Source organism: Diadema antillarum, unplaced genomic scaffold, assembly GCF_040938485.1.
Source record: "Diadema antillarum isolate AM-2024a unplaced genomic scaffold, OU_Dant_1.0 seq00000290_RagTag, whole genome shotgun sequence".
Classification (NCBI taxonomy): Eukaryota; Metazoa; Echinodermata; class Echinoidea; order Diadematoida; family Diadematidae; genus Diadema; species Diadema antillarum.
This window is the reverse complement of record NW_027271316.1, coordinates 547,264-571,132: the sequence shown is the minus strand read 5'-3', so window position 1 is coordinate 571,132 and position 23,869 is coordinate 547,264. Positions and strand designations below refer to the sequence as shown.

The following is a 23,869-nucleotide window of genomic DNA, read 5'->3' as shown; positions in this document are numbered from 1 at the left end:
ATGTATACTTTCAATCGAACTAGGTATATAATCATCAATGTCTTGTACTTGAATAACGACAGAATGATTTCGGTGAGGAAAGTTTTCTGTCACGTCATTTAGGAATAAGGGAACGTGTCAATATTATGCTATTTGTTCCATAGTTATTTCTGAAGTGGTTAAATGTATTTTCCTTTAAAAAAAAAATCATTTTATATATACCTACGTTGCATCCAGATGCCTATTCGTTGAAAAATATGGGCAATGTATTCAAAGGTCAAAGATCATACATTAATGGGCCTAGGGTATACAACATTTCAATAGTTGTTGTTGTTTTGTTTTGTTTTGTTTTGTGGTTTGTTTGTTTGTTTGTTTGTTGTTGTTGTGTTTTTTTTTTTTTTTTTTTTTTTTTTTTGGGGGGGGGGGCACGGTTCAAAGTGTCCTGAAACCTTGTATAATGCATGCATTTAGTCATGTATGATGCCAAACTGTTCCCGCTCATACAAATGCAGCCGTTTCAAGGAAATAACATAAGATTATTCTCATACTCCATGATTTGGTAATGCTTAAGTGGTTCATAAGAGTCCAGTGAAACTGTGTACAGAACAAAAAGTGGATTTGACAATGGTATACGATATCCGCAATTTACTCTTTGACGGGGTCTGTCATCCGATTAATATGTATATGCACGGTAGTCCCCTATTCGGAAACTACAAGTTAGATAAGCTGCAATCATTTTGCACGCGACCATGGCGTTATAGCCAAAGGTGATCTGCAAATCCCTGTGTGCCTACAGAGGATTGGAAAACGTAACAACTTTCTATGTATAGAACAACGAAACAGAAACTGGTGCATGTATTATTCTCAGTCACTTTGTTAGTCATTATGATGATTTGCTCATTGCAGTCCGGAATCTCAGCTCGAGGGACTCGAATTAATCCCAAATCAGTCGGAATGTGTGTATCACCCAAAACAAAATCTGAATACATAACCATGATAACTGCGATTCTGCCTAGTCTCCATTGGTAGCCCATAAGGGCTGGTATCAAGTTCGATTTTCATATTATAATTATACCTTGTATTTAGATGTTTTCATCGAAATGCCCGTATACCTGTATATGGTATGCGTATATGTCAGTTAAGTATCTAAACCATAATAAATTGTAGTCGTAATCTAAGTGCCAAGAATCTCATGATTTGAATAAGTGTGAACACCAAGACATGTCGTGATAAGGACTTTCAGACAATTGGCATCGTCATTATAAAACAAACTCCTAATTGTAAGGCATGTTTTAAATTTTAGATAAATATTCATGTCTATGCTGGAAACATATCTTTTTGATGATTCATGATGACGTCACTGTTACATGAATATTGTACGCATGGAAATATGTAGGCCTATTCGTTTAAATGCATACAAACAACTTGTTAAATCCTCTTACATTTTTTTTTTAAAGATATGGTGCATACTTTAGAAATGTACGTAGCATGCTCTTGTTTTTTGACGCTTTGTGTACTGGTAGAAAGCATATCTTATTTTTATAGATTATGTAAATAAGTACGTATTCAAGTACGTTTTGAATAAAACGTATCCAGACAAATGTATATAATATTTTTACCTCTTCCTTCATGCAGATGTATACTCTTGCCTAGAGGGTTTATTTGATAGATAGTGATAGTGCTCACCTCATTGGAAAGGTAATAGGGTAAATATTTGGTTTTAGTATGTCATTTAAACACAACTATAAGTTAACTTCTACATTAACATTTCAAAACTCACAAATTCCACACACACATTTCATGATTCACAGGATCCAAATTACACCAATCTTAATACTTTGCAGAGTGCAACAACAGCATAAGTTTGATATACTGAGCAAACAGGCTTGCATTAGTTCGCACTATTCAAGGTTTAAAGTAGTTAAGTAACCAAATTGTACGTTGGTATGTGATGCTAAGTATATTTACCTTATAGCTATAATGTTGCAAATATGTGGTGCTTATTTCATCCATAACTGCTGCAAAATTGCTTCTTTAAAGGAGCCAATCAGTGTCACTGCCTGTTCCTCTAGAGACGCAATATTGCCCAGTAATCTCAAGGTGCACTTGAGGTTATACTGGGCAACATTGCGCCTCTAAAGGCGTAGACAGTGACACTGACTGGCTCCTTTAAAGAAGCAATTTTGCTGCAGTCATGGATCAATAAGCACCACATAGGTGCAACATTATACCAATATAATATGGCACAAAATCGCACCCTCAAGAGAGGCTACAATCTTGGAACTTAGGGTGCTTCTTTGCACCCTCACGAAAGGTGTAAAGTTGCACCAAAAGTAGAGGCAAGAGAGGGTGCAAAGTTGCGCCGAAAATTAAAGGGAGAAAGATCGCACCCTCGAGAAAGGTGCAACTCGGCACCAATTAGTGTGGGTGGAAAGATGCACCCTCAAGAAAAGGGTGAAACTTAGCACCACTTAGTGTGGGTGGAAATATGCACCCAAGGGAAGAACTTCGCACCCTCAATAAAGTGTGCAATGTTGCACCCTCTATGGAGGGGCAAAGGTGCACCCACAGGGTGCAAAATTATACCATTGCACCATGGTGCTACTTTTGCACCAATTTCTTGAGGGTGCAAGATAACACACATAGGGAGCCACCAGTGTGACATCACTTTGCACCCTTAAAAGGTGCAAGAATGAATCATTTTTTCTTAGTGTGTGGGGCTGCTCTGTGCCATGACTCTCCTGCCTGCAATGCAGCGCTACGTTGTAGGCCGATCAGCTACCTCTCTACTATCACCAGTGAGTTAGAAGAGCATGACCTGCTCTGACAGATGTTCAGATCCAACTGATTTTTCCCTCCAAATTTACTTTCCTTGTCACCTATAATATAACTTCACCCTCTACAGTGCTTAAACTGGTTCCAGCTAGCTTTCCCTTTTTTTATAACATGTCCCTTTTCTTTCCAGCCAATTGTCCCTTTTTGCTTTAAACCTATCTATCCACAATATATCTCCCCCTAACTAATATTATACCTATTCTTTCCTACAAACTCTCCCTTTCTAAGTTAGCTATTCTACCCTGACTAGTGGGGTGGCTTAGTGAAATTATCGTGACACGGCGGACAAAAGCATGATTTTTTCACCAAAGGTACTTCATGATGTACCTTCTCAAAAAATAGGGTGCTCCAAGAAAATTGATGCGGGGAAGGAGGTCAGAGGTCAAAGGTCAATGACCTTTATTTGTGAAATAGGATTTTTGGCTATTTCTCAGGTCAGGAATATCCAATCTGGATAAAACTTGGCAGGAAGAATATTGAAAACAAGTAAAATATTTTGATTGAATTTGGAGTGAATTTTCCAAAGGTCAAAGGTCAAAGGTCAATGAACTTTTTTCTAAAAATCATGTTTTTGTTTATTTCTCCAGGTAGGAAGATTCAATTTTCACAAAATTTGATATGAACGTTGTATAGAAGGTACCAAGAGTATAAACCAGGGGTCAAATATGATTGTTGATTTGTGCATTGCCATGGCAACCCAAAACTAGGGGTTTTAATTGAAGTTAGTTACAGGAGGCTATTTTCCAGTTTGGAAGAGATTCCATTTATAGGTACAACTGATCGACGGGATGTATATAGAGGTTTGAAATACTTTTCATTAGTGTTAAGTGGTATGTTGCCATGGCAACTACATATATAGATTTTGGTTAAACTTAAAGGAGACTTCAGAACTTATGAATTTGAAGAGATTTCCATCAGGGTTGGTATAATTGATCAACAAAAAAGTCGCCAGACAAAGATTTGTCACCTTTATAGCATGTGGGTTGAGTGAATGCAGCAACAATAGTAGAACACATCAGTGAGAGTTTGAGGAAAATTGGACAATCCGTTCTAAGGTTATGAATTTTTGAAGTTTCTGCTCATGCAGTCGAGGCTGGATGATGTCACATGTGTACAACGATATAAAGAATGAATAAAGAAAATTCAACATAAATTATTTTCGCTTACAAAAGGATACTCGACTTCTCTTTCAGAAGGCAGGGGGAATAATATTACCCTTGACATACGTCAGTAGCAAGTCAAAGAAACTATGTGAACTTTATTCAAAAAGTATGGTTTTGTGCAATTCTCATTTTATTTTCCTTAGAATGTGCACATGTGACATCATACACTGTGGTAGTCTTTTCATCCAGCCACGACTGTGCAGATACCTTAAAAAATCATAACTCTTGAACGGATTGTACGATTTTTTCCAAGCTTTCTGTGATGTGTCCTACTAATATTGTTGTATTCACTGAATCCACGTGTGCATGAAGGTGGACTTGTCCTTTAAGGACAGATTCGGAAAGAGCAGACTGTAAGCTTTAAAATGATGTATCACACAATTCAAAGGGATTCCCCTAACCTATCTAAATAATAATACCAGTACTGGAAAGAAAGCACACACTCTGGATAAGTATGAACTGAGAAAAGAGGCTGCATTGTCTATTTTAGCGTTTAATCTTTACCAAGCTGTCTCATGTCATTTTGTTCATCTTTTCTTCCCCCCTCCAATTTTCATTTGAGTTTGTCATTATTAATTTTTGATGACAAGAACGATGCCACAAGGCATTGTTTCTTAAAAATGCTTCAACTGCTCCTTCAGGTCCAAAATCTACATCAATATATACAATTTTCCTGATCTCCTCAACATTTTCCAAAAATAAAGCATACACCTTTTATGCATTGAGTCCTCCTTTTGTGGATAATTAAAGGCAAAAACCCAAAATTAGTGCTTGAAAATTATTCTTAAGTGTGAGTTACGGATAGAAAGAACTTCTGTAAAAAATGGATCTGTATAATCAATGTTAAGTATTGTTAATAACACAAAATGTGAACAATATTTCTATGATAACATGTTTCCAGACTAAACCGTCCACATTTATGCTTTAATGAGAAAAATACTGATATCTCTTTATATGTTTGCTTTGATTGGAAAAACTGTATATGGTAGGATGTCTTGTGATACAACAGGGGGGCATTTCATGAAGCAGTTTGGTCAGATATTTTTCTGACAAACAGTTACAAACTACAGAAATCCTTGCATCTGATTGGCAGAGAGCAAATTTGTCCGACAACTTGTCGGACAAAATGCTTCATGAATGCCCCTAGACCTACACATATTATGCATAAAATGTGATATCCTGAAAATTTTTTCAAGTCACTCTCCCAAAAGTGTATATATAGGACGTTTAAGTTTTTCTTGTGTTTGTTCCTGGCAGATTACTAGTACACAAATGCTCCAATCCATGATGACCTAACGGAAATTAAGGAAATTAAAATGAATATACTGAAAACAAAAACTACAGATACTAATAACTTACTTCATTCTTCTCTCCCCACCCCACCCCTTCTTTTTGGTTTCTTGATATACTAGTAGATCTAGCTGACTTTGGTAATTGTCATTATGTAACATCATCTTCAATTGACAAGGCGATAAAACTTAACAATCATTTCATTATGCTGCTGGACTAATGGGGTTAGTTGAACTATTTTTGCTTTTAATGTACTATACTTTTTCCTCCTATCAATCACAAGTATTTTGGGTGGAATGTATTTTGACATAAAGCATCATAGAATCAACGGCCTTTGGGGTCGGGAATTTTGTCATATTATATTGTGATTTAGATTCTGCTCTATGCCGATTTTGTTTTATTTCTATCAACTTTTTAAGCTTCCCCATAGACTTTGTTCACCAGCCAACTACATCCCACCCTCTTTGGATAATGTGAACCAATCAAACATTGCTTTTACTTTTTAATAACATGTCTATACATAGCTATCAGACCAAAAATATTCAAACCGCTTTAAGTCTTTATGAGTGAAATTACAAATATCAATATATTTTTTAAAAATATTCGAATTGTCTAAATTCAACTTCATCTATGAAAACAAACTTTTAACCTTTTTAAACATTTAAATAACCCCCATAAGAAATAAGAAGCATATAAAGAGAGGGGAAGTGCGGACTATAAAAATTGCTTACGGGAACCAGGTAATCCCTGCGCTAAACCTATGGAATTCACACAATCTTGGAGGAAACGGGTTAAATTTGTTAGGAAATATGTAGGGCAATACCCAAAACCTTAAGTTCTCAATGGAATATGCAGCTCTTCTACTGGTAAACTAGTAGTTCTGGGAGAAAAAATGAGCTGTGACATAGTCCTACACCTGGCTCAGTCATTGCCCAAGATTTAAAGTATCTGAGCCAGAGTCACATGTCACTCTTTGCCATTTCTCTACAGGAGGTAGACAGTACTAAAAAAATCCTTTACCAGAAATTATATCAAATTATTTAATGAAAAGGTGCTTAAGAAAACTGGACTATTCCAACACATCTCCCTCAGGTCTGCAACACAGACTAACCACCTGTTACCATAGGAAAACCAGTAAAAATGGTGTATTACTGTAAACATGCACATAATATGTCGTATTATGGGTCTGAATTTTAAGACTAGCAACCATGTACATTGCATTGCATTGTACAGAAACCTGGTGAATGCCCTGTGTATAGTCTTTGAATTCAGACATTATTGTTATGTACAAATTAAGGGCATTTTCTCATTTTTTTTTTTGTTAGCGGATTTCTTGGAGCACCCCCTAATTTTGATCCTCATATATGTGACCCTGCACCTCAAAACAAACAAAAAGTCGCCAGACATGAATTTTTAGTTAAGACCATATTCTGAAAGAGCAGACTTTAAGCTTTAAAATGATGTATAACTCAAATCAAATGGACTCTCCTAACCTATCTAAATATTGGAAAGAAAGCACAAACTCAGGAAAAGTGTGAACTGAGAAAAGAGGCTCTGAAGTACAGTGTCTATTCAAGCGCTTAATCTTTACCAAACCGTGCTGGCTGTGCGATGAATGGGACAAAAAACAGGAAGTAAACCACCAGAGTAACAACAATGAAGGGATTATTAGATTAAACTGAAATTAATCATGCCTCATTAACACATTCTGTCCATAATTAATGCCAACTTTCAAAGCAGTAGCATTATCCTTTCAAAAGTTATTAGAGTTGAAAGTGAAGAGTGTGGACAAGGTTTTTCAGAAATGAAAAAGGGATTCCAAAGACACACCTAATCACACTATTCTACCAAAAATGTTCGAGATAAACTGCTAAAAAACACACTTTCCCGCCCGTTTTATGACACCAAATTTTAGCATAATGTAAAAGAAGACCCGCTCTTTCAGAAAATATGAAAAAGTCAAGTTCGGCTAGGTTGACCCATTTCACTTATTTTCAGTCCTCACGCAAAATCAGTGTGTGCGACTTTATGTTCGTTTTGAGGTGCACAGTCACATATATACAAATGTCTGAGGAAAAAATGACACTTTTGTCCGGCGTGTCACGATTATCAGTATACTTGTCACTAAGCCACCCCACTAGACGCCCCTGAGCTTCCCTCTTTCTTCTACACTGTCCTTTCTCACTGACCACTTCTCTCCACCTGGCTTGCCCGATTCTGAATTTCTATGCTGTTTACTTCTGTTGTCCCCATTTCCCACTTGATGGCTTACCTGAACAAAGGAGTCTCACACATTCCACACTCGCCCTCTCAGTCACATCGAGACACATGCGGATATACTTCTTTTGAGGTCACGGGTTTTTAATTTCAGGGTCTAGTTAATGTATACTGGGACATTCCTCAATGTATAACAGAGATTTTAAAATCAGTGACATCCACTTTTATAAGAATATCCGTTTTACCCTATTAAACCTAGAAACATTGATTAACAAAGTGTTATATTCTGTTTCTCTCCTAGGTGGAAAACAGGTAATTTAGTTTCGGCTGGATAAATAGATATATTTTAAAACCGTTAAACGCACTTCGTAATATTCTTTATTTCATATTTACAAACCTTGAATCCATGAAAAATGATAACAAAAACAACAACTGTTAGGGAAGTCGTGACCTTTTGGATAAGAGTCATTCATAGGTGTCATTTGGGACACAATGGTGGCATGATAGTGTTATGACAGTAGAATATTCATTAATCGTAACATGCTCACCCTGCAGACTTGTTTGCCATATGATATTGGAAATGCGTATAAAACCAGTGTATGCACCTACAATACAGACGTATCCGGTGAATGACTGCGAATCAATCGTTTATTTCTTATTTGATATGAAGAGTTTGTTTGCAAACACCGATAAGTCCATATTTGCCAAATGGAGATATTTGCGATTAAGGGTCAAGAAAAATAAAGAGAACAATAAGAATTTTTTTGCTTCTTTTTACCATAACTTCAAAAATGTACCTTTATATTTATGTAGTGACCAATATATCATTAAAAAGATATTATTTTATACTTTATGATCTTACTTCAAAATCTTCAAAAATGGACTTATCGGTTTTTGCAAACAAACTCTTCATGTGCCCCAGCATCAATTTTCTGTTCTGGCCCTTCGAAATGTATTTAACAGTAAAGTCTACTGATGGAAACATAAGAAAACCAAATGGTATGCACTTTCCCATGACCTGGTGCACTATTTGTTCTAATCCTTGTGGATTCATTTAAGAGTAGGCTCTACATTATATATCTATTGTTGTGTGAAAATGAATTTACTTCAGAATGGTCTTGTTCGATCAAATTAGGGCCTAGACCTACGGAAAATACATGTAGGTCGAGGGACCTATTTACTATAACAATTAGTGTATGTCCTATTGATGCACCAGTTCTGGATTATAGAACTACAAATACTAAATTATCCCTCGTGCAGTTCTATTCACATCGGCCTGCGGCCTCGGTGAAACAAAACAGCACTCGGGATAATTAAGTATTTGTCGTTCTCTAATCCAGTATAGTGCATCATAGAGCATGCACTATTTGTATAATAGGTCACGTGTCCTCAAAGAACCAATCCTCATCTCATACACATTTCCGGGTAGTGAAGTGAGCTTAGAAAAGCTTGGCGTGGACCGCACACTACAACGCCCATAAACACTCTGAAAGATTGGGCGGGCAACACGTATGTCATTGGCGCTGCCTACCAAACAAAATATATATTCTTATTTAGTTCACGCTGTGAAGATTACAGAATGGCACGAAAAATACTGCCTGAAATGTCGTGGAAACTAAGCTTGCTGGAGATTACTGTACTTCTGTTAGCTCAAAACATCATATCATGCGCCGCAATGGGAGAGAGTTTGTCTTCTTCAAGCGGTAAGATCACACTTCAAAACTTTGCTTCTTATCCCCAACTTGACGAAAGCATAGATTTCGTGTTGATAAGTGTTGTTGATTTGGTAGTGTTTGGAATTATATTTTTCGTGTAAGCACTGCTGTCTACAATTTCTATTATGAAGGTAATAAATCTTCTCTTCGCGAATTAAAACATTCATGGTTAGCGTCTATTCCACAACAGAACTCTAATGCTATACGTATCAGGATACATTATGGCTTTCAATATTGTATAGATTAGGGAATCCTGCATCACGAAAAAGAAGAAGAAGAAGAAGAAGCAGAAGAAGAAGAAGAAGAAGAAGTTAAGAACAGATTTTGAAAGGCCAGACTGTAAACTTTGAAATTAGGTATTACTCAATTCCAATTAACTCTCCTAACCTATCTTCACTGTATTTTATATTAATATTAATATTAATATTGGAAAGAAATGACACAACCTGGGAAGTGTGATTTGTGAAAACAGGCTCTAAAGTACAAGGTCTATTCAAGCGAATAATCTTTACCACCCCGTGCTAGCGGTGGGACAAAAAAAAAAAAAAAAAAGGTTGACCATCGGAGCAACAGCAATGAAGGGATTAACATATTAAGCTGTAAATTAGCATACGTCATTCACACATTTTGTGGAATATTAATGGCAATTTTCAATGCAGTAGCATCACTCTTTCAAAATTATTGGATTGGAAAGTCATGAGTATGGACAGGGTTTTTTAACTCTTTATGTGCCACGTTCGCACGTCCGATTCAGTTGACGGCGAGCCAATTTCTTAAATTTTGTTCAAACCCATGCACAAACCAATCCAAACCGATGTATTGTAAATTGTCAAATACCTGGAAGCTTTTCTCCAGCTTTCGTTCGTCTAACATAAAGCTTCCATTTTATGTGGTGATTGATTATCAAGCGGTGTACCTTAATAGATTTACGTGTAAATTTTTAGTTTTTGTCAGTGGCTTGTGTGCAAAAGCCATGTCTTTACTGTAATATAGCAATTGAACATTTCTAAGAAAGGCAATCATCGATTTGTCATAACATTTTCATCAATGCAAAGCTTTGTATTTTCTCTACAACTCCGCTCACTAATGTCCAGCTTAACAGAAATCTAAAGAAGTTACAAGGATTTCAAAAACAGGATGTTTTCTCAAAGCATGGCTACTTTGGTGTCTCAAAATAATGTGGCACACAGGGGCTTCCTACCATAGCACATAAAGAGTCAGGAAATAAAAAGAGGGCGCTATGAAAAACACGTATTCGTAGCTTATTCCACCAACAAGTGTTTGAGAAAAGCTGCTGAAAACACAAGTTCCTTTTTGTTTTATGATCCCACTCTTTAAATAACATACTGTAGAAGAAGAATTGCTCTTCTAGAAAAGATGAAAAACTCAAAATTGGTTAGTTTGACCCATTTCACCTGCTTTCAGTCCTCACAGAAAATTTGTGCGTGCGATTTTTTGTTCCTTTTGTGATGCTCGGTCATATATTATAATTATTTACAACTTTGAACTATCAAAGAAAATGAGTTTTCATCGGGATTCGAACCGGAGAACTTGAAAGCGCTAGTTAGGTGTTCGTCCCATAACCCTTAAAGGGGAAGGCTAGTAACTGATCAGTGGGAATCAGTGGAAATGCTAGGAGATGATTGTTCCAATCCTTATAGGATTCATTCAAGAGTTCATTGTATATCTATTGTTGCGTGAAAATGATTTGCTTCAGAATGGTCTCATATTCAAGTAATGTGCAGTTTAATGCTTCCAGGTTAGCGTCCCTGGTCAGTGACGGAGCATTAATCTTTGTTCGTTTGGTCAGAAGCCATAGTGTGTGTACGTGTGCCACACACACACACACACACACACACACACACACAAACACACATACACACACACGCACACACACACACACACACATTACCCTCACATAAACCCAAAGGATGTAAATCAACTTTGGAATAAATGCGAATGATCGCCGAAGCGATGCAGATTTTTCTTCTTTTTTTTTGTAATATATATTGAAACAAAGACAGGGAAAACTGACCGGAAACAAATGATAAATAGTGAAAACTTTCAGCAAAACAAAAAAAAAAAAAAAAAAAAACGGGTTTTCATCGAGATTCGAACCCCGAGACCTCCGGATTACTAGACCGGGTCTCTACTGATTGAAAACCTTAGTTCGGTATTCGTCCCAAAACCCTTAATTCTCTTTGCTCCATTGATCAGAAGCCATAATGTGTTTATGTGTGACACACACACACACACGCACACACACACACGCATATATATATATATATATATATATATATATATAAGTTTGATCCGAAGTGTTTGATCGCAAAAACCGATAAGTCCATTTTGTTAAATTCTTTTAAATTACAATTTTTCGTAACACTCTGTTACCGTAGAAGGCAGATGAAATAGAAATCATGATGTCAGTAACCTACGCAATAGAAGGTTTAATTTTTAGAAATCTACACATAAAGGAAAATGTGATATCTTTTTTTTTTGTAAATCGACACGTCTACTTCTCGTTTTGTTGCAAAAGCCGATAAGTCCATCGCTCGCGGTATAAAATCGGTGCGTTGCAAGTCTTTTCAAATTTTTGGCAATGCTCACGAAGTTAAGCCGACGCACAATTATTGGTGTTGCCATTCGCGATGCCTTCTTTTAATGCAAGGGAAACTGCGTTGCAGTGGTAACGGCATATTATTGCCATACATCGCCGGATAGCTTTCGGTAATCGAGGTATTTCCACATTTTTCGGGCAATGATCATGAAATTTGTCGCGCACATTGGCCTTTAGTAAATGTGCAAGTCACATTATTTCATGGCTCAAAAACTGCGGTGCCATGGTATCAGTTTATTACTGGGATTGATTGGGGAAATATCAAGGAGCGAAAGAGTTCCTAATTTTTCAAGCAAAACGCTTATGAAGCTTTGCACACAAATATTGGTGTCGGGGTACAGAGGTGAGAGTGTCAAGAATAATAGTGGAGATGCAGCGCACTGGAATGTGCAACATGCACGAGACGAAGCCCAGTGCACGTTGCATGACATTTTGAATATCCGTACCTTTATTAGTGAATACCAGACATTCACAAGTTACAAAATGGACACGATATTATTATTTGTGATCAAGTTGATTTGAATGTACACAATAAAAATTGTAATTTGATATGCTAGATATTGTTGAAAGATACTTACAATGTTAGTATTTTTTTTTCTCATTATATAGGAACGGAAATTCCATCAAACCCAGAGTCGTTACAACGTGTGTAGTAATTCGTAAAGAATACACTTATGTACAATGCACATGTACAACATGACAACGTCATCGGCAAGTGCGTATTAAGTTATGAAAAATGATCTCAAATTGTTTAAAAATAATTTAAAAAGAAAGACATGAAATTGAACTATTGAAATCACAAGTAACTAGATTACATAATGAGGGATATCCTTAGTGACATTCGCACCAAATATGAACTATATGACCATGACCATTGCATAGATATGAAGTAAGTACTTAAAAAAACAAACAAACAAATGAAAATGTCCTAATTGCGACTGTTATACCTCAGCCATCACATTGTTCTCTTAACAGGTTTAGAGTACGTCGAAACAATGTTACACGACAGTTTCACATACTTGGGAAAATGGAAAAATTGAATGCGTCGCGTGTTTACTTTCCTTAAACAATAGTAATTGGATGGACTTTTATTGTGAAAGACTCGTAGAGAGCAAGTTTTAAGGAATGTGAGCATTTTTACTTTGACCAATCTATTTTTAAGACAACAGGCCCTACTCTGAGAGACTATTAAACAAACAATATGGGGAAAATACTTCCATTTTAGTATTTGCACTTGATTTGACTTTGATTTGATTTGATTTATTTATTTATTTCAACACGATAAAAAGCCTGCTATCAGCTTTGAAACTGCTTTTCATCAAGGTCGTGCATAAGAATTTGCAAAACTTTATCAAAAACAGAGGAACAGGTACAAGAATGATAATGAAATTCTGACAAAACACAACATAAGTAGCAACTTGACCTTTGACCATCATAGCCAAAATCTTTCCCTACACTGTAAAAACATCGGTGTTAGATTTAACACCACGGGTGTTAAATCTAACACCGATCAAACTTCAATAAGGGACCACACCCACAGGTGTTAAAAATGCACTCTGATGGTGTTGAAAAGTGTTCACCTGACACTTCGTGGTGTTAATTTGACACTGTACCTGGTGTTGTTTTGACACTGTACTGGTGTTAATTCAAAAATGACACCACATGGTGTTGATTTGATATTTGCTGGTGTTAATATCAATGGTTTAACACCCGTCCAGCTTCAATACGGGACCACACCAGCTGGTGTTACTTTGGTGTAAATTTATTTTCACATTTTTTCAAAAATCTAGTATTTTAATGTAAAATTCTTGATCGTCTTGTTTAAATTAAAAATCAACAAGAAGTGCAGTTACTAAGAAACTCTTCAAAAAACAGTTTAAAATTTGGAAATGACACCCATAGGTGTTAATTTAACACCATAAATGAGCACCGAAAATTTAACACCAGCTCGGTGTTCACTATTTAACACCGGACTTTTTGCAGTGTACGAGCCATATGATTGTTTAGTAATGGTGGCATGCAAACACCGTGTTTAGTATTGTATGCTTTGGGTAATCTCCAAGGTATGGATGAACTGTGTACTAATATTTCAACAATAGATAGTAGAATTTCAACATTATACCTGACATTGATCTTATGGCCTGTATAATGAATCGCACCTGGCACAAAAACGAGGTGTTGCTCGCTAACCAGTTTTCCGGTCGCACTCTGATTTCCCACAGTTTTCCTTCCTTTTGGATCTGCTTGATAAATCCCGTCGCTCTCTGATTTCCCACTATACCTTCCTTTTCGATTTGTCGGAAAGCTGTGCGTCAATACACTTGAGCCCGGTCGTTTGGCGAAACGCCATGCTGCGCAGGAAGATGTGACGAATCTTCATTTTATCGCGGTATTATATCTAAATATCTCTTTCTAGTCAAAAAAGTAAACAACGGCAATGACAATCATCCCCACTGCACCGGGACAAACTCTGGACCTCCCAAAAGCAAGCAATATTAGCGCGTTACTGCGCCTAATGAACAATGGGCACTGCGGGTGAGCAATGCTTGCCCCCGCGTGATTGACTTTGGTAACGACATGGCTCAGAAAGATCACGGGACCAGCTTTTGACCAATCACAGGCTTCAAATCTCATAGGTCGAAAGCAGAGTTGGACAGACTCTCTTTATATACGGCACAAGTTAGTACGAATAAGGTGAGCCAAGTGACCTCTCAGATCACCTTCTATAGGGCCTACGTACTGATATTTTGTTCTTCTTCTTCTATTTCTTCTCCATGCTTCCCCGAAACTTATGTATATGTTAGCTCAAAAAAAAAGAAGAAAAAAAAAGACGACGGATCTAATCTATCAACGTGACCGTCATCCCTGACTGCAGGTTGACGTCTTAACTGAACTCACGTTATCGATCATATCCCCAAAACGATTTTTTTTTTCACCGAAATTTACATGTCATAATAGTACAAGGTCTATCATTTCATTTCAATGAAATTTATCTGTACACAGCAAATGTATACATTTTCTATCATTTTTTTTTTTTATTGGCGTACGTTATAGGTCATCTGGATCACTTGATCAATGTTCAAGATTGAAGTCAATGCGACTCAACATGACGTTATAACGTCAAAGTTGAAATTCCGCGCGCATGTGTCATGACGATATACATTGGAATTATGCCCTCAAGCCGCTGATTTTGATTCCATTTTAGCTCGTTAGGTTGGACAATACACCCCGCTTTTTCTTTACATTGTTATGTTGAAGGCTGACGTGTTGTAAATATCATTTCATGAAACGTTGAATCGCTCGAAACGAAAACGCATATTAATTTCTTTATGCAATGAATAGAAAGGGAAAGGGCAAAATAACATCATCAAACATAAACTTTACTTGAAGGTATCTCACTTATCCTTGGCCAATTTTCACCTCAGAATTTTAATTGGACGAGGTCATCACCTCGTTGAAATCGAAACTTAGGGCAGACATGGCGAAATACACAATACCGCCCTACTTTGGCAGAAGGAAGCAAATGACATTTTTATGGATATTGTCTTTTTTATTAATTTTACATATTTGAGGCATGCTGTATTTAACTGAAAAATCCAAAAGTTACGATTTTGGCCTATTTCTGAGATATTTGGGTGGAAAGGAAGCAAGTGCACAAAATTGCATGAAAATGGCAAAAGGAAGCATGTTACAAGCTCATGATATGATTGTCATATGCTTAATTTTGTCAGATTTTTCATGTTTGCTATCAAAATTCGTCGAATTGTCATAAATGCGTCATAACGTGCACGAATACCGACATTTTTTCTCATCTCATGTCATAAAACCAGCAGAGCTTGGATGAGATGAATACTTCCCGTTGACTTAGGACGCATTACATGCGTCCTCTATATGGCTCATTCGGGTAAATATCTTCCCCTAATGGCGTGTGGTAAATTCCAAAATTAAAAAAAAAGTAGAATAGCTGGAAGAAATGGTGTGCTATATCTTTACTAACTTGGGTAAGTGGGATATACCCTTTTATCCATCAAATTTCCAAGGCCTATTCTTCAGCTCAAACTCTGTCCAAGGGTCCGCAAAACTAGACTAGGAGTTTGTTTGTTTGTTGTTGTTTTTTTCACTCAAAAAATTACCTATATTCTGTACATTCACCGATATAGTCCCTTCAAATTCCATGAGAAAAGCTTTCATCTTCCAACCAAAATGCAGTTTGTAGAGGAATTCACATTCAATATCTGCAGCTGTTAATTTTTTTTTTTTGGACAAACTGTATTATCAATTTTCATTTTTCTCCATTTATTTCGGTATCTTTGGTACGAATTTGTGAAGGGGTCTGGGACATTCCATTTCACTTACAAGTGTGAACCCTTTAATACCCCAAAATTGACACACGTGTACGTCTATCCTTCATAAACATACACCATACAGGGCATTTTTTTTCCTGTCTGCTGCCCTCTATGTCCAATGACCAATTTTGATACAATATTGAGGGTGAGGGGAAAATGAAATATCTCACATTATTTAAAATAAAAATGAATAATGTTGTGGTAGGTAAGTGGGTTCACAGTTCTGTCTGCGTACATAAAGCAATTGGTGAGACTGCTCATCGAAAGCACTCATACACTTACAATGCAGGGGAAGAACAAACAAGAAAGACGTTCGCAAATCGTATTGAGCATGACTACATACATTGTAAATCATAAACGTGAGTAATTGTAACTCTTCGAACTTGCGGAGAAAGAGAGGAGAGGTTATTAACACTTTGTCTCCTCCAGGAGAAGACTTTGACCAATTTCTTTGTGCTTCACTGTAATTTTTCAACCGACTAGGACACAGAGAGGTCTTATAAACTAAAGAATGACTTTCCTCTTGCTATATTATTGCAGACACGATAGATTGAATTTGGAATTGAATGCATTTTTCATTCTCTATCCTTTTTCGAGGATAGTCTCCTCTTCAAAAGGTTTTAGTAGCTATGAACCGCTACTTCCGTGCGTCTACAGTGGAATGCCCTACCTGCATGGGGAGAGCTGGAAGCTAGACGAATGTACAACTTGCAGCTGCGACAATGCCACAGCAACGTGCGTCGTAGAGCTCTGTTGGCCTGCCTCCTGCACAGACCCTATCAGACCAGAGGGAGAGTGCTGTTCTATCTGCCCCGATGGTGAGTTTGACCAGCCGCCTGTAGATCATGGTGTAACATGCAACGTATCTTGTTGTGACTACCTAACTAAACAAAATTCAAATCAGTGTCAGCCTTTCAGTGCAAAAACACACACACCATACAGTCAAGAAATAACTACAGAAAAAAAAAATGCATGCCAAGACGGATGTAAACGTTTTGGTGGGAGAATTCCGGGCCAATGAGAAGTTGGTCTGAAGGGATAGAGTAAAATTTTGATATCACAACTTTTAAAATTACATCATAATTGGATTTTTAAAAAAGTGTTCATTTACACAATGCAGTTCTTGAGCAGTCTGTATAAATATTGAAAGTGAGGAGTTGATGCGGTCATCGCCTCACAGCTTGTCATAAATATATTATAGTTGTACGAATAAAATACCATGAAATCGAAATTATGCAATCATGCCATACTCTCTGACTGATTTTTATCTATTTTTTTATTCATATATATATATATATATGTTTTTTTTTTTTTTAATTTTTTTTTTGGCTCACGTTGTTCAGCCAGGAATAACTTTATGGTCTACACTGTTATTGCGGAAGAGTGATTATTCATCAGTATCATTTTGAAAGCCATAAAAGAAAACTAGCAAAACGTCACAATGGTGTGTTCTCTTGACATGTTAAAGTAGGTATCCAGACAAACCGGTAAACTTTAATACATTATTTGCACAAGCTTCAGTTGCCCGGAGGTGCTCACGCAAGTCCGATTTAACCGCAGCCAAGTTTTGAGCATGCAGTCAGTCCGCAGCACGTATGCTAATGAGCCGATCCGGCAGGATTTATTCAGCACTCTCGTTGACGATCTTTGCGTTCGAAATGTGTCTCGTCGTGCGAGATTTTGCGAGACTTTGGTAGGGCTATGGTTTTCACAGTGTAGCGACTTATTCATACATTCGTCATGGCTACAAGTCACGATAAATTGTTCTCCAGACTTTGACCTTTATTTTGATACTTAATTTGCGTATAACATCGGATCTTATCATGACTATATAATCAGTTGAATTTGCGTAAATTTTACCTGCTTTTCACGGAAGATTTTGTCGTCTAAAGTTCTTTTTTGATTTTGTTACGACCAAAATCACTCTGAGAATGATCGCACAAAAGAAACAATTAACTAATGTTCAGGCGGATTATTAACAGTGATATTGTGGGTACAGACTCGTAATCGGTTCTCACATCAGTACAATAATGATCAATAGAAACAGTTACAAATCAGTAATGGAATCACTTACACTTATTACATGCAATATCCCTGGAAATGTCCAAATACGATGCTCGATGCACAAAGGAATGATCCACGATGCACCGATGAATGATTCCTCCGACGTAAATCCAGAGGCGCTGGTTGCAATAATCCACGTTATAAATCCGGGGTAAAGTCCACGAAATATGTCCACGGCGAAATGTGCAAAATCCAAATGTTATGACGACCACGTCCAGTTGATGTGTTGAATGATGATTCACTTTATAATGTCCAGCGAGGAATCCAGCCCGTCACAGCTTTGCCGTAACAATGTCCGGTGACACTAAAATGTGGAGTCTATCTCCAACGTAGGCAAATTAATTCTCTGCAGGCAAAATGTCTTTCAGGCCTTATCTCCAGAAACACAGTTTGTATAGCAGGTCAGCAGGTAACACAGGACTGACTATAACAAGTCGCTTCAGAGCCAGAAGTGACGTAACTCTCAGAGCAGAGGTGTTGGGTACTCTGCCTACCTCAGAATTTCTCAGGCTTATATACTATCCATTCACTCACCCCTTTCTAGTACATTCTGTAATTTTCTCCAACCTGGGGCCACATACCTGAACATACTAGCAAGTCCAAAGTTCCAGGAATCCTGGATGACTCACTGCCTAACTATGTGCATAACACCATTGCCAAAATTAACTACCAATCACATTGGGCTACAGGGGCAGTGCCTCACTCAGCCAGCACTTCCTAGAATTTTCTGGAATGGGTTAAAGCATTCTAGATTGAGTGAGCTATGTATTTCCTGTCACATGCATGCACTGTAGTTACATTGTATACCACCTAGAAAATTCTCTACTGATCTGGTCAGCCTGTATGTACTATGTCTATATCATATAGAATGTTCTCCATTAATCTGGTCAACCTGTGTACATACACATTAAAACAACCATGCATACAGCCTTGATACATGTACATAACTACTTGTGTGTACATTTGTGACAGTTCCTGACCGGATTAAGAAACTGTTGTTTCTGATTTTGGCTTTTTCGTAGAGAGGAAACTTAGATGCTCATCATATATTGGAGTCAAGGAGACGCAAGCATGATTTATACTAGTTTTTCCGTTTTGACATGTCTGTAAAATTCACTCCTAAGCCGGAATATGCTCCAAACAAAGTGTACAGTGGCGCGAAAGAGCTTTCTCATTGGACAGTGTTTGCATTCAGCGCTTGAACTACACGCGTGCCAAGAAACCGCAAGTGGCATGAAACCGTTATGTAGCAGCGTAATGACGTAATGCAAGCGCTGAATGCAAGCGCTGTCCAATGAGAGAGCTTACTCTTGAGATTGCACGGTTTCAAGGTGATCAGCACTGACATCGATGTATATTTTACTGGTTTCTGACCGGATTAAGCAACAAATTGTCAAGATATTCACATGGATACAAAGATTAGGAAATGGACTACCAAATAAAGCATTTTCATTGAGACGCAAGGTGAATTTGGTATTTTTTTGACGTCTTGAACGTGTACTGCGCGCATTACTTTTTTCATCATTTTTCAAGCTCAAATTACGCTATGATATTTTTCATTTACAATAATTTGAGTAACATGTGACGATAGTTTACATATTTTCCTTGAATTTGATCCCAAATTTGTGAACATAAGGTGTATTTTTGTTGCCGAAAGCCCAAGGACAAAATCCCCTTACGCAGCTCATTACGTATGCAAGCCTAGAGCGGGCTTGCATACGAGTTGAATAAATACGAGCGAATTATCGGGTGCTGCGGACTGACTGCATGACCAAAACTTTTTCCGGGTGAGTCACGGGAATGCCCGTAGAGGTCCACGCAGAACGCCAGTAGGAGGCCCTTAGTGGCAGCATTTCCCAGGCAACTCCCACGCAGGTACTTCGCAGTCCCGTATGCAGCCAAGATAATGAAATTCTGTGGGATTTCAGCCATTCCATTAGAGGAATTCCTTCACTGAGTTGTCAGCCCCCACGCGACTGGTACAAAGGTCACACAGTATACTCGCAAGTATAATTTAAGTAGAACGCGTCCAGCAAGTAAGTCAAATGTGCAAAATGTTCACACACATGCCTATGGACAATAGATTGGTTAAGCACACAGGCAATTAATTTACGAATGAACATTGACTTTCATCCTTCAAAAAAGACTGAGAAAAAGAGAATAGCCGGAATTCCAAGATATGCAGTTTCTGTTTTTGTCGTTGAGTTGCGTCGAGAAAGCACGTGGTGGTTTCAAAAGTGTACAAACATGAAATTGAAATAGAGACAAGGAAGACTAGATTTATGCTTTCCATTCCTCGGTAGTAGTACTTAACAGCTGCGAGGGATGTATTATCTGCATAATAATACGTTAATTGTTTCATGTTATAGTTTAATATCTCTCATCTTAAAGAACTTATGCAGAGGAGGATTTGTTACAATGGTCTTACGACAGTGTAAAGCATGTCTTCTCAGCTTCTTTATCATTTTAGAGTGATTGGTAGGGAATTTGCAACTATAATTTATGTATTTATAATCATTTCCTCTTTCTCAGTCATGATCCTTTCCGAGTCATAACTAAAAGGAAAAGCATTCATAACATACCATCGTGTTTTCTTATTCTAATTGAGGTAATGTACTTATCAGATTATTAGGAGACCTCCGGATGATTTTCAGATTTTTATATTTCAACAACTATAAGTCAGTTATAGTTAGGATAGAGTTTCAGAATTTATGATAGTTGGGATGAAGAATATGAACATTTTCGAAATTTAGAAGAAATTGCAATGATGAAGGATGATGCCATGGCAGGGTCACCATAAGAATGCATGAGTTGGGGCTCAAGGAAGCAGAACAAAAGAGGAAAGCATGCATAGATTATACACAGGTGAACTCGCAAGGGAGGGGTATTCTAATGGAATTACACTGCTACATTTCTGAAATATGTGAGCCTTCTATGTTATATCCTTGTTCAGTGTAAGTTTTCGGAAGTATTGGTTTTTTTTTCTGTTCAAGAGCCAGAATGAATTCCACAAATCTATAAATGGAGCTTTTGATTTATGAACTATTTAATGTGAGATTATGAAAATCGTCTGGAATGTCCCTTTAAGCTTTAAAAAATTGATCTCTTTAAAAAATTGTTCTTTTTCTCGTCTGTCCTTTCACTTTTTGGCACCTTAGTGTTAATACATTATTGTATGGACATGATAAAAAAAAATGAATGTAACACCAAATACCTTGTCCTTATCTAAGGGGGAATATTAATGATTATGGATCACTTTTATTTGATAGCGTGGAATAAAAAGAAAATATCCTGTTCGGCATTTGAACTGTAACGAACATGTGTACCTGCATACGTACAAATATGCACACATACACACATCTGTAACGATATATACTATCAATGTTTCGATTACAAAAAATTCCTCCAGATGAGGACTTCAAAGATAATATCCGGCTCCTGTTACCTTGTGAACTGAAATGAAACCGTAACATTACACTTTAAGGTATATGATTCAGGTGAGAATAAAGTCGGAGTTTAATATAGTTTTTCGCAATCATACTTTTCTCTGGTACCACGTTTGTGTTTTTTATTAATGTCATTAAAACTATTCCTTAGAGCTACTAAAATCACATGAAAACAGTTGACGGCTGTTTTGAGAAAGACGTCTTCATGAGGAATTGCATCATTTGGAATCTTTCCAATCTTTTACTCTTGGCCGGGAGCATGGTTTATTTGTCACAGCTGTTTTAAACTTCGCACTGTTTGTGATGTTGTTGTTGTTGTGGTGGTGGTGGTGGTGGTTTTTCTTTTCTTTTCTTTTCTTTTTTTTTGGGGGGGGGGGGGTCGGCAGTGTTGGTGGTATGACAAGGAGAGAGAAACTTCTTTGCATAAGTCATCTTGTTATAGGCATTCATATTAACAGCCGCAGAGCACGTCATTTTCCCCAGAACATCCGGCAAAATACATGTATCCGAACAGTTTGTAGCAAAACAACGATTGATGTCACACAAAGGGAAAAAAAAGTACCTGAAGTACTACCTCGTGTCTAATAGTTATCATACGATCATACTTTTCAATTGTTTTGTTTTATTGTATTTTTCATGAGTGTTGTAATGTTATCTGCTTTCTGTTATCTGTTTGTATTTAATTGTTGAATAATTCTCAACCAACCGACCAAATCTATCTTTATCCAAAGATCATGATCTTTCCTTTAATAGATCCATCGGATGCGAACCAATCTTGGAGGAAAACAGAGGAACCAGGGATTGGTACCACCTCAAATGCTAACACTTCACCAGTCATCACACTGAGTGTTGCAGTGGGAAGCTCAATCGCCGTACTCCTGCTGTGGTGAAAAGGTACGAATGGCTGGAAAAGAGGAGGGTACCAGCATAACCAGGGTACATAGAGGGGATACTCGTGGATCACAATACAAATCAACGTCCATTACCGATCACCCATACCAAAGCACAGGCCATCCACGCATCGCCCATCCTGATCGAGAAAGGAAGAGAGCTCTGTGCCATTCAGGCAAGCCTCCTGAGCCTGAAATACTCAGCGGAAATTGTCACCGTCGCTTCACCGATCATTATAAATTCAATTCGGTGGCAAAACGTTGCATATCAAATTTTGGTGAAAATTATTTTTTTTTTTGGTCAATGGTCAGATGATTAGCAATGTTATCTCCTGTACGTATCTTAGCTTTCTTGAATACCCCCAAAATGAAGCCACCACTTCATGTTATATTTTATTTTTTATAGCGCTTTGGCTGACGTGTTTTTTCTTGTTGTTTTTTTTCTGTTCTTTTTTTCTCTCCTGAACATTGACATTTTGTAAATACGAGTTCATGTTGCCCAAGCGACGATGAACATGTGTGACTCTGCATCACAAAACTACCATAAAAATGCCAGGCTTGAGTTTTTAGTTAACGACAGATTTAAGAAATGACAGATTCTTAGCGTTGATTTGAAGTATACAATACAAATTGATGTTATGATAACCTGTCTTATTAAAGGCAAATGGTGCATACTTCGCAAAAGTTGTGCTCTGTGCAAACACAATGCAAAATCCAAAAACAACGTTAAAGAAGGGATTATCAATTTAACCTCAGAACTCCCCGACTCAATTAGGACTTCTTTACTTATCATGCTTATTCTATATTTCATAACAGTATCACCAGTCTTGAAAAAACTTAAAAAACAAAGTTAAGGTAAAAAATACAGGGAGAAGTACAATTATCTATTTTTCAACAATAGATACGGATAGAATGTGTTGTTTCAAACAACGTGGCCTTAAGAAATAATTGATTAATATTGGTTGGTTTAACCACTTATATAGGACAAACAATGTTAAAACAAAATACATGTACGTTTAATTATAGGGGTTGAAAATGAAGACTGTGGAAAAGTGTCTTTATGAAATTTAAAGGGGTCTCTAAGGCATACCTATTGTAATCACACTGTTTAAAAACATGCTTTAGGAAAGCAACTCCAAAATGAAACATAAAAGCACTATTTCTGTTGTTATCATCCCAAAATTTCGAAACATGTAGAAGAATTGATCTTTGAAAAAAAATGAATAATAAATCAATAGGCAAACTCAATTCACTTGTTTTGAGTTCTCATATTAAAGCACTACTTGCGACTTTCTGTTGGTTTT

The 23,869-nt window shown here is 37.1% G+C and overlaps 1 protein-coding gene across 1 annotated transcript; it reads left to right on the top strand.

Annotated features, from left to right (window-relative positions):
- The first annotated feature begins 8,966 nt into the window (after positions 1–8,966).
- Positions 8,967–23,173, top strand: LOC139730088 (uncharacterized). The gene is made up of 3 exons (XM_071640997.1): positions 8,967–9,187; positions 16,768–16,983; positions 22,429–23,173. Exons 1-3 carry the CDS (start codon positions 9,064–9,066, stop codon positions 22,563–22,565), a joined length of 477 nt encoding a protein of 158 aa, XP_071497098.1. The 5' UTR covers positions 8,967–9,063; the 3' UTR covers positions 22,566–23,173.
- Positions 23,174–23,869: the final 696 nt, after the last annotated feature.

Bases quoted from the DNA above. Each gene is read 5' to 3' on its own strand.
- LOC139730088 (XM_071640997.1), top strand. From the start codon at position 9,064: ATGGCACGAAAAATACTGCCTGAAATGTCGTGGAAACTAAGCTTGCTG. The intron at 9,188-16,767 runs GTAAGATCACAC...TTTCGAGGATAG, and splicing joins GAGTTTGTCTTCTTCAAGCG to TCTCCTCTTCAAAAGGTTTT. The intron at 16,984-22,428 runs GTGAGTTTGACC...TTCCTTTAATAG, and splicing joins CTGTTCTATCTGCCCCGATG to ATCCATCGGATGCGAACCAA.